Below are 12,074 nucleotides of genomic sequence, written 5' to 3' on the forward strand. Positions count from 1 at the left end.
GCAGGGATTGCGCATGCGCAAAAAAAGACTCGGGCACGCGCCTTTCATTCCAGGACACGGGGTGGGGGGGGGTTTAGAAGAGAGCGCATGCGCATAATAGTGCCGGGCGCGCGCCTTAGGTCCGATCCGCGGCGCAACTGGAAACGCGCATGCGCCGAGCGGGCCCGGGCGCGCGCCTTCCACCCTAGAACCGGCGCCTAGGAGAGTGCGCATGCGCCGAGCGGGCCCGGGCGCGCGCTCCGGACCCGAGGCAAGGCCCGCCAGTGAGGCGCGCCTGCGCAGAGCGGACCCGGGCGCGCGCTTCTCGGAGCGCGCCTGCGCACTGCGGTCCCGGGCGCGCGCTTTCCGGAACCGGGTGTGATGGGGGGGGAGGGGACGGCGGAGGAGAGGCGGCGGCGCGCATGCGCACAAGCCTGGACTCCTCGGGGCTGTCGCCGGGAAGCGCGGCGCTGCGGGCAGGCGGGCGGGGGAGGGGCGGCCCGCGGGCCGCGCGTGCGCAGAGCGCGGGTTCCGGGCGGCGCAGGCGCAGAGCGCGAGGCGGGGCGCGCGCGCGCGCGCGCGCGCGCGGGGCGCCTCAAAGGCGCGCGCCGGCCCCGGCCCCGCAGCGCGTTCCCGGGATGTCGGCGCCCGTGCGGGGCGCGCGGTCCGTCACGCACCTGCTGTTCGACATGGACGGCCTCCTGCTGGGTGGGTAGCGGCCCGCGGGGGGACGGGGTGGGCGGCGGGGACACGCCGCGGCGGGGCGCGCGCGCGCGTGCACGGGGCTGCGGCAGCTCCCGGCCCCGCAGCACCCGGGGACACCCCCTCCCCCAGCTCAGCGCGCCTCGTGCTGCACCCCCCAGCCCGCGTGCACGCCCCGCGGCCTCAGTTTCCCCACGCCCGGCCTCCCCCGGACCCTCCCGGCCGTCCCGGGCAGCTGCCCGGTGCACGCACCTGGTGCACGCGTCGCTTTGCAGAGCTCCGGCCTCCCGGGGGTCATCGCGGCCCGGCGCTGGCCTGGCTCCGAGGGTCCCGGGGCAGCGGGGCGCAGGCGGGGGCCCTTCCCGGCCCGGGTGCACGGCAGGACGCGGCCCCGGCCCCGCACGCTGACCAGCCGGCGCCTCGCAGCGCGTGTGTCTATATAGGGCGGAGGTGGAGGCCCTTGCAAGTGGCCACCCCACCCCCTGCTGTCCCTGGCGACCCGCAGGAGCGCCTGCATCCCCAGGGGGCCGAGTCCCGCAGCCAGCCGGACTCCACCCCACCCAGCCCGCCCTCCCCGGCTGCAGGCAGGCCCGCCCGCTGCACGGGACTGACTCTGCAGGGTTGCACCGGGAGGCTGCAGGGGTGCACCAGGAGGCTGCAAGGTTGCACCAGGAGGCTGCAAGGTTGCACCAGAAGGCTGCAAGATTGCACCGGGGGGGGCTGCAGGGTTGCACCAAAAGCTGCAGGGGTGCACAGGGAGGCTGCAAGGTTGCACCAGAAGGCTGCAAGATTGCACCGGGCGGGGGGGGGGGGCTGCAGGCTTGCACCAGAAGCTGCAGGGGTGTACAGGGAGGCTGCAAGGGTGCACCAGGGGGCTGCAAGGTTGGACCAGGAGGCTGCAGGGTTGCACCAGGGAGCTGCACGGTTTGCACCGTCCGGGTGCTGGCCTGGGGGGAGGGGGGGGGCTTATGCACCACAGTACCAACTCCCCCAGCCCCATCCCGCCAAGCTGCCAACTCCAGGGTCCCCGTGGGAACAGCAAGCATAGCTACTTCTGGTCTTTTTTTCCCCCTTTTTCCTTTTTTCCCGTTCATTGGAGCTTAGTTGGAAAGGAGAAACCCCTCCTCCGCGGTGCTGCCTGCCTAAAAAAGTGCCAACCTAGGGTTTACGCAGCAGAGGGGGTGGTCCAGGTGGGGGTGGGGTGGGGAACCTGCCTTTTTCTGCAGCTTCCCCGGAAGCGTTTCCAAAAAAGAAAAAAAAAATGTTGATGTGAGTCTAAGCTTGCCAAGTTGTGAGCTAGCAGGAAGTGTTTGCATTAAAAAAATAACAGTACAATAACACTCTTAAGTCATGGGAACTGGGGGGCGGGTGCGCCGCCCCCCCCCACCCCCCTTCGTCATCGCCCCCAAAGGAAAGAAAGTTTAAGCACTGAGCTTGGGCTGACCTTGCCGAGTCCCGGGCCTGGCTCTGTGGGCTGTGAGGCGCCCATCTCTTTCAAGTTCTCAAGTCTGACCCCCCCCATCTCTCACCTCTGCCCTGCCCTGCCCTGCTCACATCTTTTCCATCTTCAGTGGGGACCCCGGTGCATTTAGGGCTCAACAGGAATAGCAGACAGCAGACCCTCTCCGAAGCCCTTGGGGGTATCACTCAAGCCACGCCAGTCGGGTGCCTGGTCACCGAGCTTTGCAAGGAGGCAGAGTCCAGTCCTCCTTGGCCCTGCCCTGCAGGGGATCACTCAGCCCTGGCACCAGCCTGCCCCTCGGAACCTCCCCATCTCCGGCCCGACACTACCACCGGGCCTGTTGCGAGCACTGGAAGCTGAGCCTCTACCTAGGGCTGCTGCCAGCGCCCAGAGACGTTTGAAAGACGCATCAAGTCGTCACGGTCCCGAGGGGCTGTGCCCAGTTTAGAACCAGGGTCGTTAGCAGTGATCACAAGGGGTGGGTCTCCATGCTGCAGACCCCGACCCCAGAACACTCTTGGCTGTCCCCGAGTTGGTTTGCTGGGCAGCCCGTCTGACTCGGGGCTGACTCCTGGCTCAGTGCTCAGGGCTGACTCCTGGCTCAGTACTTGGGGATCACTCCTGGCTCAGTGCTCAGGGAATCACTCCTGACTGCCAGAGATCCAAGCCAGTTGTGCAGGGCCAACGCCCGCCTGACCCGCCGTCCTGTCTCTGGCCCCGAGCAGACCCGCAGTGACACAGTTTCTTCTCCGCCTGGCCCTCCTGCCGCTGACCAGCGAGGTCCCTTCCTCGGCAAGCCCCGAGGCACCTGTTGTGGGAGCCTGGCGGGTGTTAATGCGGACAGATGTCTCATTAAAACGAATGCATCATAATTCGCATCCGGGGCCTCTAGCCCTCCGGACCCACCGGCAGCCCATCCCCTTCCCCCTGCAGGGATGATTGTGGCCCGGTAATTATCAGCTAGCTGGACTCCCCTGTAGGGCCAGGAGAGGGCAGCCACTGGAATGTTCCAGATCCTCCAGGCAGGTCCAAGGGCCAAGCCCCATTGCAGCCGGCCAGGGGAGGGTCGGCTCTCCCAACACCCCCAAGCCCACCTGAGTTTTCTTCCCTTCTCCCTGATTCCTAAGGGTCAGAAGGTCCCGCCGCCCTCAGATCAGAACTCCCATTGGACACAGTGCTCTGATGAGCCGTGACCCAGTGAAACGTACCCCTTGCTGCAAGGTTCTCGTGGGCCAGCCCGGGGCTGCTGCGGGAGTTGGTTGCCTGGGTGCAGACGCCCCTGTCTGTGGTTCTGGGCAGCTTGGAGACAGGCAGTCCCGCTGGCATCGGGGCCGGTCTGAGGGAAACTGAGCACTTGAGACATACCCGGCGGCGCCCGGAGCCCGTGGCTGGGCGTGGGCTGTGCTCCCCCTAGCCACAGAAAAGGCACACAGGGATCGTGTTACTGTTGACAGGGTCACAAGGAGCTGTGATTTACCGCCTCTGTTCCGCTTGCTTCTCGGATGACACAGGAGACACAGGCAAGACGGGTGGGGTGTGGGTCAAAGAGGAAGGCCCAGAGGTGGCGGCGTCTCTCCGAGTTGGGCAGGCGGGCAGGCAGGCAGGCAGGGAGCTGTCTCCGGTTGCCACAGACTCGACCCCCACTCTTGGCTGCCTTTCTGGGCCATGTCCCCCGGTGATGGCTGCTGGCAGGGCGCGGGGGACCCTCTGTTTGCTAGGGAGACACCGTGTGCAAGGCGGATGCCCTAACCACTGAACTATCGCGGTCCTAAGACCTGCTTTTTTTTTTTTTCTTTTGACAAATCTCCCTCCAAGGAATCTCCTTTCCTCCTGGTGAGCCTCGTCTCTCTCACTCTCACTCTCTCTCTCTTGGAGACGGCTATCCGCATGGTCCCCACACCCAGCCACAGCTCCATGCCCACGGCCTGCCCGCGCGCCTTCAGGTCACTGCAGATGGTGTTGGAGTCGCCTGTTTTGTTGCCCTTCGGGACTCTTGGTGGCCTGGGGGTGGCTGCACCCTCGGGGGCGTCTTGTTGCAGCTTCCACACCGTGATGTAAAAGGGTCGTGCTCATCGCAGAACCCCCAAGTGGACCCAAGCGAGGGCCGGGAGGGCAGCCCCGAGGCGGGCGGGTGGTGGCTCACCCCAAGTGCCCGACTTTCTGCCTGTGGCGAGCTGGGGCTGGGGCGTCCCCACCGTGTCCTCGAGTCCAGCACCAGAGTTCGTGGGGCGCTCGGTGGCTGCCGGCCCCAGGGACTCGCACCCAGGAGACGGAGTCAGCTTCCCCGTGCAGTTGCATGTGATGTTCGTGAGTGCTGCTCCTGTGGTCTTGGGAGGCTGCATGCAAGGTCAGCGTAGGACTCCCGTGGCCTTCTTGTAGCTGCATGCAAGGTCTGTGTATGCTATTCCTGTGGCCTTCGTAGAGCTGCATGTATGGTCAGCATGCTGCTCTCGTGGCCTAGGTGGATCCCCGTTAGGTGAGCGTGTGCGGTTCCGTGGCGTCCGTGGCACTGTGTGTGAAGTCACTGTCTTCGCCTTGCCAGGACCCCGTGAGACCAGGGCATGCTGCCCCGTGGCCTCGCTGAAGCCACGCGTGCGGCCAGTGTGGCTGGCGTGTCCTTGCTGGGGCGGCACAGGAGGTCAGTGTGTGGGTCCCGTGTCCTTGCCTTGGTGACCACCGTGCGGCCTTGTTGCAGCCCTACGCGAGGCCACGGTGAAGCCCGGGCCTTTCTCGGCCGAGGGCCACGGAGCGGCCCTGCCCAGCGTGCAGCTGAGCCCTGGCCTGGGCCAGAGGGGCCCGGACTGGCTGGCTGGCTGGCACGGGCACGGAGAGGTTCAGCTCGAAACAGGGGCCCCGCTCTGCCCACGCGGTCGCCCAGCCAAGGACACTTGCTTCCAGCGTGGCCCGGCTACCTCAGGACAGAGGAACGAGGCCGCCGGCCCCGAGTGGCAGCCCCGTGCCAGTGCCCGCTGTGGGCAGCTGTGCCGTGCTCCTGGGGGGCCAGGCCCCCTTGGCACAGACCCAGATGTGCCGGTGGGGGCGAGGGGGTTATACTTTGCCTCTTGTTTCTGCAGAGCAGGGAAGCTCCATCCCCCCAGACCCCGGCAGGCGGGGACGGGAGCACTGTAGACTGATCCTGCCCCGTGTGCCAGGCCCTGTGATCTCCCGGCTGTGGTTAGGCTAATGAGAGGCCCGGCCGCCCCTAATTGTGTTCTGCCACCTCGTTCCTCCTCGAATGCCTCCTTTCCCTAATGACGGTCCCTGCCTGCCCGGCTTCCCGGCGTGGGAACGCGGCCTTCTGGCTGGCCGCCAGCGTTGGGGGTGGCGGGGGGCGGGGGTGGTGGTGGTGCGGGGCACGGAGGCCCAGCTGGAAGCCCCCACACACACACACGCCTCACGCCATCCCGCCATCCCGCCTGGAAAGGTGAGACCCCCATGCACTGCAGCCAGGGTGGACGTGTCAGCCACCCTGGTCCACACTGCATGGGTGCGTGTGTGTGTGTGTGCGTGCCTGGGTTTCCGCTTGCATTCTTGGTGTGCGTCTCTGTGTGTGAACTTGCCGCAAGTGCTCGTGTGTCCTGAGTGCCTGGCTTCTGTCCACGCGTGCCTATGAGGGTGCATGTGTGAGTGCTTGTTTGCATGTGCGTGTGTGTACCTGTCTGTGTGTACTTTCACCCTCCGCTTGCACGTCTGTTTGCGTAGCTGCGTGTACGCCTGTGTGTGTGCCTGCATCCTTTGCGTGCCTGTGTGTGTACTTGTGTGTTCGCTTGAGTGTACTTGCATCCTTTGCCTGCATGTCTGTTTGTGTTGTTGTGTGTATGCCTGTGTGTGTGCTTACATCCTTTGCTTGCGTGCCTGTTTGCAAGTTGTGTGTACACCTGTGTGTGTACTTGTACCCTTTACGTGCCTTTGTGTGTACTTGCGTGTATGCTTGAGTGTACTCGCAGCCTTTGCTTGTGTGCCTGTTTGCGTAGTTGTGCGTATGCCTGCATGTGTACTTGTGTGTACGCTTGAGTGTACTTCCATCCTTTGCTTGTGTCCCTGTTGGCAAGTTGCGTGTATGCCTGCGTGCGTACTTGCATCCTTTGCTTGCATGTCTGTTTGTGTAGTTGTGTGTATGCCTGTGTGTGTGTGCTTATGTCTTTTGCTTGTGTGCCTGTTTGTGTAGTTGTGTGTACGCCTGTGTGTGTGCTTGTATCCTTTGAGTGCCTGTGTGTGTACTTGTGTGTATGCCTGAGTGTCCTTGCATCCTTTGCTTGCCTGTCTGTTTGCGTAGTTGTGAACATGTATGTCTGTGTGTGTGCTTACATCCCATGCTTGTGTGCTTGTTTGCAAGTTGTGTGTACACCTGTGTGTGTACTTGCACGTACACTCGAGTGTATTTTCACCCCATGCTTGCGTGCCTGTTCGCTTCGTTGTGTGTACACCTGTGTGTGTGTGCTTGCAGCCTTTGCGTGCCTGTGTATGTGCTTGTGTGTCCGCTTGAGTGTACTTGCATCCTTTGCTGGCACGTCTGTGTAGTTGCGTGTACGCCCGTGTGTGCGCGCTTGCATTCTTGGCATGCCTGTGTGTCTAGTTGCGTGGACACTTGAGTATACTGTCCTCGTTTGCTTGCATGTCTGCTTGCGTAGTTGTGTGTACACCTGTGTGTGTCCTTGCGTCCTCTGCTTGTGTCTGTTTGCGTACTCGTGTGTGTATGTGTGTGTCCTGTGTGTGTCCTCGCATGCGTACCTCTTTGCATATAGTACTGAGACGCATAACCCTTTGCACACCTGCGTGCCCGTGTGTACCGTTGCCTGGCCCCCAACACAGCCCGCCTAGGAAACTCGGAAACTAGGTGTGTGCGTACCCACCCACCCGCACCCCCCAAGGTGGTGGCGCCCCCAGACGACAACTGAGAAGGGCCACGAAGGGGGTGGAGTGTTGGCAAGGACGCCCAGCAAGGCTATCCGGACGCTCGCCTCTGTCAGGGCTGAGTCCACACACACACCTGGGGGTGCACCTTGCTGAGACCCCCGGCTGCAGAGTCCCGGGGTGGGGGGTGGGCACTGCCACGCGGGCGCACCCCCCAAAGCACACAGCAAGACCTGGATGCCCTGGGGGGACGGGGAATCTCCATGTCTGTGCGCCCACCACTGGCCGCACTGGCCGGCACGCACACCCACCCCTTAGCTTGGGAATGCCCAGATGATGGCCCCTCCCTCGTGCCCAACTCCCTACCTGTGCACCTGGCCGTCGTCGTCGTCGTCGTGGTCCTCGGGAGCCGGGCCGTGTCGTGCCCCGCAGGCCGGCAGCTCTTAAATGCTCCCCGATGATGATCCCGCCTGGCCCCGTAATTAGAAGGAGCCGGGGAGTCGGACGTGCTTATCGCTGGCCCTGTGGGGACGTGGGACGGAGCCCGGGCTCGGCCCTGCCCTGCCCAGGCAGAAGGCGCGCTCTCCTTCCCCACCGTGCAGACACGGTGTCCCTTTATGGGGCTTCATTCGGGGGTGGCGTATGGTGGCGGTGCTCAGGAGGAGGGTTTGGGGGGATGCTCTCTTGTCCCAGGGATCAAGCCTCGCACGCTGGGGCCAGAAAGGTTGTGCAGCTCTGCCCGGGCTCAGCCCGGTCACTGCACCGTCCCCCGAGGCCTGGGTGGTGGAGCTAGAGAGGTGCGGGCGTGTGACTGCATCGGCGTGTGTGATGCGGTGAGTGACGGTGAGTGAGGGGTGTAGGAGTGAGGTGTCGGGGTATGTGTGTGTGTGTCTGTAAGGGAGACAGGGAGGGAGGGTGAGAGAAAAGGAGAGAGTGTCTTGATACATGCCTGTGTAAATTTGTGAGGATAAGTGAAGATATACCAGGGTGTGTGGGAGTAAGGTGTTGTGTCATGTGTGTGTGTGTCTGAGAGAGAGACTTGCTACATGTGTGTGTGTGAATCTAGGGATGGCTGAAGGTGAACGTGGGTGTGTAGGAATGAGGTGTGTGTAAGGTGTGTGTCTTTGAGAGAGAGAGACTTGATACGTGTGTGTGAATCTAGAGATGGCTGAAGGTGAATGTGGGTGTGTAGGAATGAGGTGTGTGTAATGTATGTGTTTGTGTGTGTGTGTTTGTGAGTGAGGGAGGGAGAGAGAGTGAGAGAAAGAGGGACAGAGTATCTTGATACATGCCTGTGTAAATTTGTGAGGATGAGTGAAGATGAACAAGGGTGTGTGGGAGTGAGGTGTTGTGTAATGTGTGTGTGTGTGAGAGAGACTTGATACATGTGTGTGTGTGAATCTAGGGATGGCTGAAGGTCAAGGAGGGTGTGTAGGAATGAGGTGTGTGTAAGGGGTATGTGTGTGTGTGTGTGTGTGTGTGTGGGAGACAGGGAGGGAGAGAGAGAAGGAGAGAGTGTCTTGATACCTGCCTGTGTAAATTTGTGAGGATGAGTGAAGATATACAAGGGTGTGTGGGAGTGAGATGTTGTGTCGTGTGTGTGTGTGTGAGACTTGATATGTGTGTGTGTGAATCTAGGGATGACTGAAGGTGAACGCGGGTGTGTAGGAATGAGGTGTGTGTTTGTGAGAGAGACTTGATACGTGTGTGTGAATCTACGGATGGCTGAAGGTGAGTGAGGGTGTGTAGGAATGAGGTGTGTGTAATGTATGTGTGTGTGTGTGTGTGTGTGAGACAGGGAGGGAGAGAGAAAAGGAGAGAGTGTCTTGATACCTGCCTGTGTAAATTGGTGAGGATGAGTGAAGATATACGAGGGTGTGTGGGAGTGAGGTGTTGTGTAATTTGTGTGTGTGTGAGAGAGACTTGATACGTGTGTGAATCTAGGGATGACTGAAGGTGAACGCGGGTGTGTAGGAATGAGGTGTGTGTGTAAGGTGTGTGTGAGAGAGAGACTTGATACATGTGTGTGAATCTATGGATGGCTGAAGGTGAGTGACGGTGTGTAGGAATGAGGTTGTGTAATGTATGTGTGAGTGTGTGTGTGTGGCTTGCTATGTGCGTGTGTGAGTCTGGGGGCTGAGTGAAGGTGAACGAGGGGCTGTGGGATTGAGGTGTGTGTCTCAAGTGCGTGCGTGAATGAGGATGAGTGGGAGTGCATGTGTGTACGGGTGAAGTCTAATTCTGTGTCACTGGCGACGTATGTGACTGTGACTGAAGGAGTGCGTGTAGGTGAGTGAGTGGGTATTGTGCAACTGGATATATGTGTCTGAATGGAGGCACCTGAGTGGATGTGATGGAGTGTGTGTGTGTGTGAGGGATGTGAAGTGTGTGTGTGTGTGTGTGTGTGATTGTGTGAATGTGAATGAAGTTGTGTGAATGAGCTCTTGTGTGCGGGTGTGACTGGATACGTGTGTGAATGTAGGAGTTGGTGTGAATGACTGGGTGTGTGTAGATGTGAGTGTATGAGTCAGTGACTGCATGAGGTTGTTCGAATGAGGTGTGTGTGTGTGTGAGTGATGTTTGTGAATGTATGAGTGGGTGAATGAGTGTGTACGACTGAGGTGGGTGTGTGGCTGGCTGTAAATGTGAGTGTGTGGTGTGTGTGTGGCTGGATCCTTGCGTACGAACGTAGGAGTGAGTGTAGATGAGGGTGTGCGAGGGTGAAGTGTGTGACTGGATATGTGGGTATTGAATGTGTGTGGGTCAGTGTGCGTGTAGTGTGTGTGTGAGAGACTGTGTGCGTGCATGTGAGTGAGTGTGTCTGAGTGAAGGGTGTGAGGGTGTGACTGCATAATGTGTGTATGTGAATGTGTCTGAGTGAAGGTATGTGTGATGTGTGTGTGAGACTGCGTGTGTGTGCACACATGTGAGTGTGTCTGAGTGAGGGTGTGACTGCATATGTGTGTATGTGACTGAGTGAGTGTGTGTGTGTGTGAAATTGCGTGTGTGCATGGGAGTGTGTGAGAGGTGTGAGGGTGTGACTGCATCTGTGTCTGAATGAATGTGCGTGTGATGTGTGTGGAGACTGTGTGTGTGTGCATGTGAGTGTCTGAGGGTGTGACTGCATATGTGTGTATGTGACTGTGAGTGAGTGTATGTGTGTGTGTGTGAAATTGCGTGTGTGTGCATGGGAGTGTGTGAGAGGTGTGAGGGTGTGACTGCATCTGTGTCTGAATGAATGTGCGTGTGATGTGTGTGTGAGACTGTGTGTGTGTGCATGTGAGTGTCTGAGGGTGTGACTGCATATGTATGTATGTGACTGTGTGTGAGTGTGTGAAATTGCGTGTGTGTGCATGGGAGTGTGTGAGAGGCGTGAGGGTGTGACTGCATATGTGTGTATGTGACTGAGTGAGTGTATGTGTGTGTGTGTGAAATTGCGTGTGTGCATGGGAGTGTGTGAGAGGTGTGAGGGTGTGACTGCATCTGTGTCTGAATGAATGTGCGTGTGATGTGTGTGGAGACTGTGTGTGTGTGCATGTGAGTGTCTGAGGGTGTGACTGCATATGTGTGTATGTGACTGTGAGTGAGTGTATGTGTGTGTGTGTGAAATTGCGTGTGTGTGCATGGGAGTGTGTGAGAGGTGTGAGGGTGTGACTGCATCTGTGTCTGAATGAATGTGCGTGTGATGTGTGTGTGAGACTGTGTGTGTGTGCATGTGAGTGTCTGAGGGTGTGACTGCATATGTGTGTATGTGACTGTGTGTGAGTGTGTGAAATTGCATGTGTGTGCATGGGAGTGTGTGAGAGGCGTGAGGGTGTGACTGCATATGTGTGTATGTGAATGTGACTGTGTGATGTGTGAGTGTATGAGACTGCATGTGTGTGCATGTGAGTGTGTGAGTGAGAGGCCTGAGGGTGTGACTGCATTTGTGTGTCTGAAAGTATGTGAGTGAATGTCTGTGTGATGTGTGTGTGTGTGAGTGAGGGGTGCAGCTTGTGACTGCATTTGTGTGTCTGAACGTGTGTTAGTGCGTGTGATGTGTGTGAGACTTCGAGTGTGTGCATGTGAGTGAGTGTGTGTCTGAGTGAATGGTGTGAGGGTGCGATGCATCTGTAGGTATGAGTGTGTGTGTGTGTGTGTGTGTGTGTGTGTGTGTGTGTGTGAGCAGAGGGGTGTGGACGGCTGCAGGAGCCTGGAGCTATTCTCTGGAGACGGGGATGGAGCCCGGCCGACCCATATGCCAGGCAGACACAGTGAATCGCTCCTTCCTCCTCACACAGATGAGTCCAGTGCTCCTGCGAGCACCCCTGACCCCCGCTTGACATGCTCCTCAGATCCGGGAGCTGATTGACTCTCACATGACACCTGGGCATGGGTCAGAATATTCCTTGACGCACTTCCTGACACCCCTTGTGGGACGGGGATGGACCTGTGACGAGCGGCAAAGCTACCCTGGCATGGAAATGGGTCTGCCTGTCCTCCCGCGGTTCATCGATCTGCTCGAGCGGGCACCAGGCACGTCTCCACAGTGAGACTCGCTGTAACTGTGTTTGGCGTCTCGAAGACGCCACGGGGAGCTTGCCAGGCTCTGCCAACTTGCGGGCGGGATCCTCTCGGGACCTTGCCGAGAGGCTCTCCGAGAGGGGTGGAGGAATCGAACCCGGGTTGGCCGCTGAGCTGGAAGTCTCAGCCGGGAACGGGTACCCGGGGCATTTTTGTGTCCCCGGCCCCAGGGACTTGGGCAGCGCCAGGCCTCCGCTTCCGAAGCCCCCATGGACGCTGGCGTCGGCAACCCAAGCTGGGCTCGAAGGTGACGCTGAGTGGGACACAGAGCAAGTGCGTTGGGGCAGCCACGTGGCGTGGGTGCGTGGAAGGAGGCAACCACAACTGCCGTGCTGGACACAGTGTCCTCAGGGTGAACACTTGACCGCCCTCCATCCTGCCCCATGCAGTGACAGCCGCCTGCAGTGGGCCCTGTGGTCCTCGTGGCCTCTCTCTCTCTGTGGACTCTCCAGTGCAGTGTCCACCCCGCCCCATGCCACCTGGCCGGCGCAATTGCGTTGGGGGCAGCCACGTG

General features: G+C 59.9%; 1 protein-coding gene across 1 annotated transcript in view; it reads left to right on the top strand.

Moving 5' to 3' along the window:
• The first annotated feature begins 589 nt into the window (after positions 1–589).
• Positions 590–12,074, top strand: part of PUDP (pseudouridine 5'-phosphatase) — a 34,730-nt gene continuing 23,245 nt past the window's right edge. The window contains exon 1 of the mRNA XM_056109507.1: positions 590–687. Coding sequence (XP_055965482.1) covers positions 618–687 — 70 coding nt within the window. The 5' untranslated portion in view covers positions 590–617. The remainder of the gene's footprint in view (positions 688–12,074) is intronic.

The sequence above is a fragment of the Sorex fumeus genome, unplaced genomic scaffold, assembly GCF_029834395.1.
Source record: "Sorex fumeus unplaced genomic scaffold, SorFum_2.1 ptg000275l, whole genome shotgun sequence".
In the NCBI taxonomy this organism is placed as follows: domain Eukaryota; kingdom Metazoa; phylum Chordata; class Mammalia; order Eulipotyphla; family Soricidae; genus Sorex; species Sorex fumeus.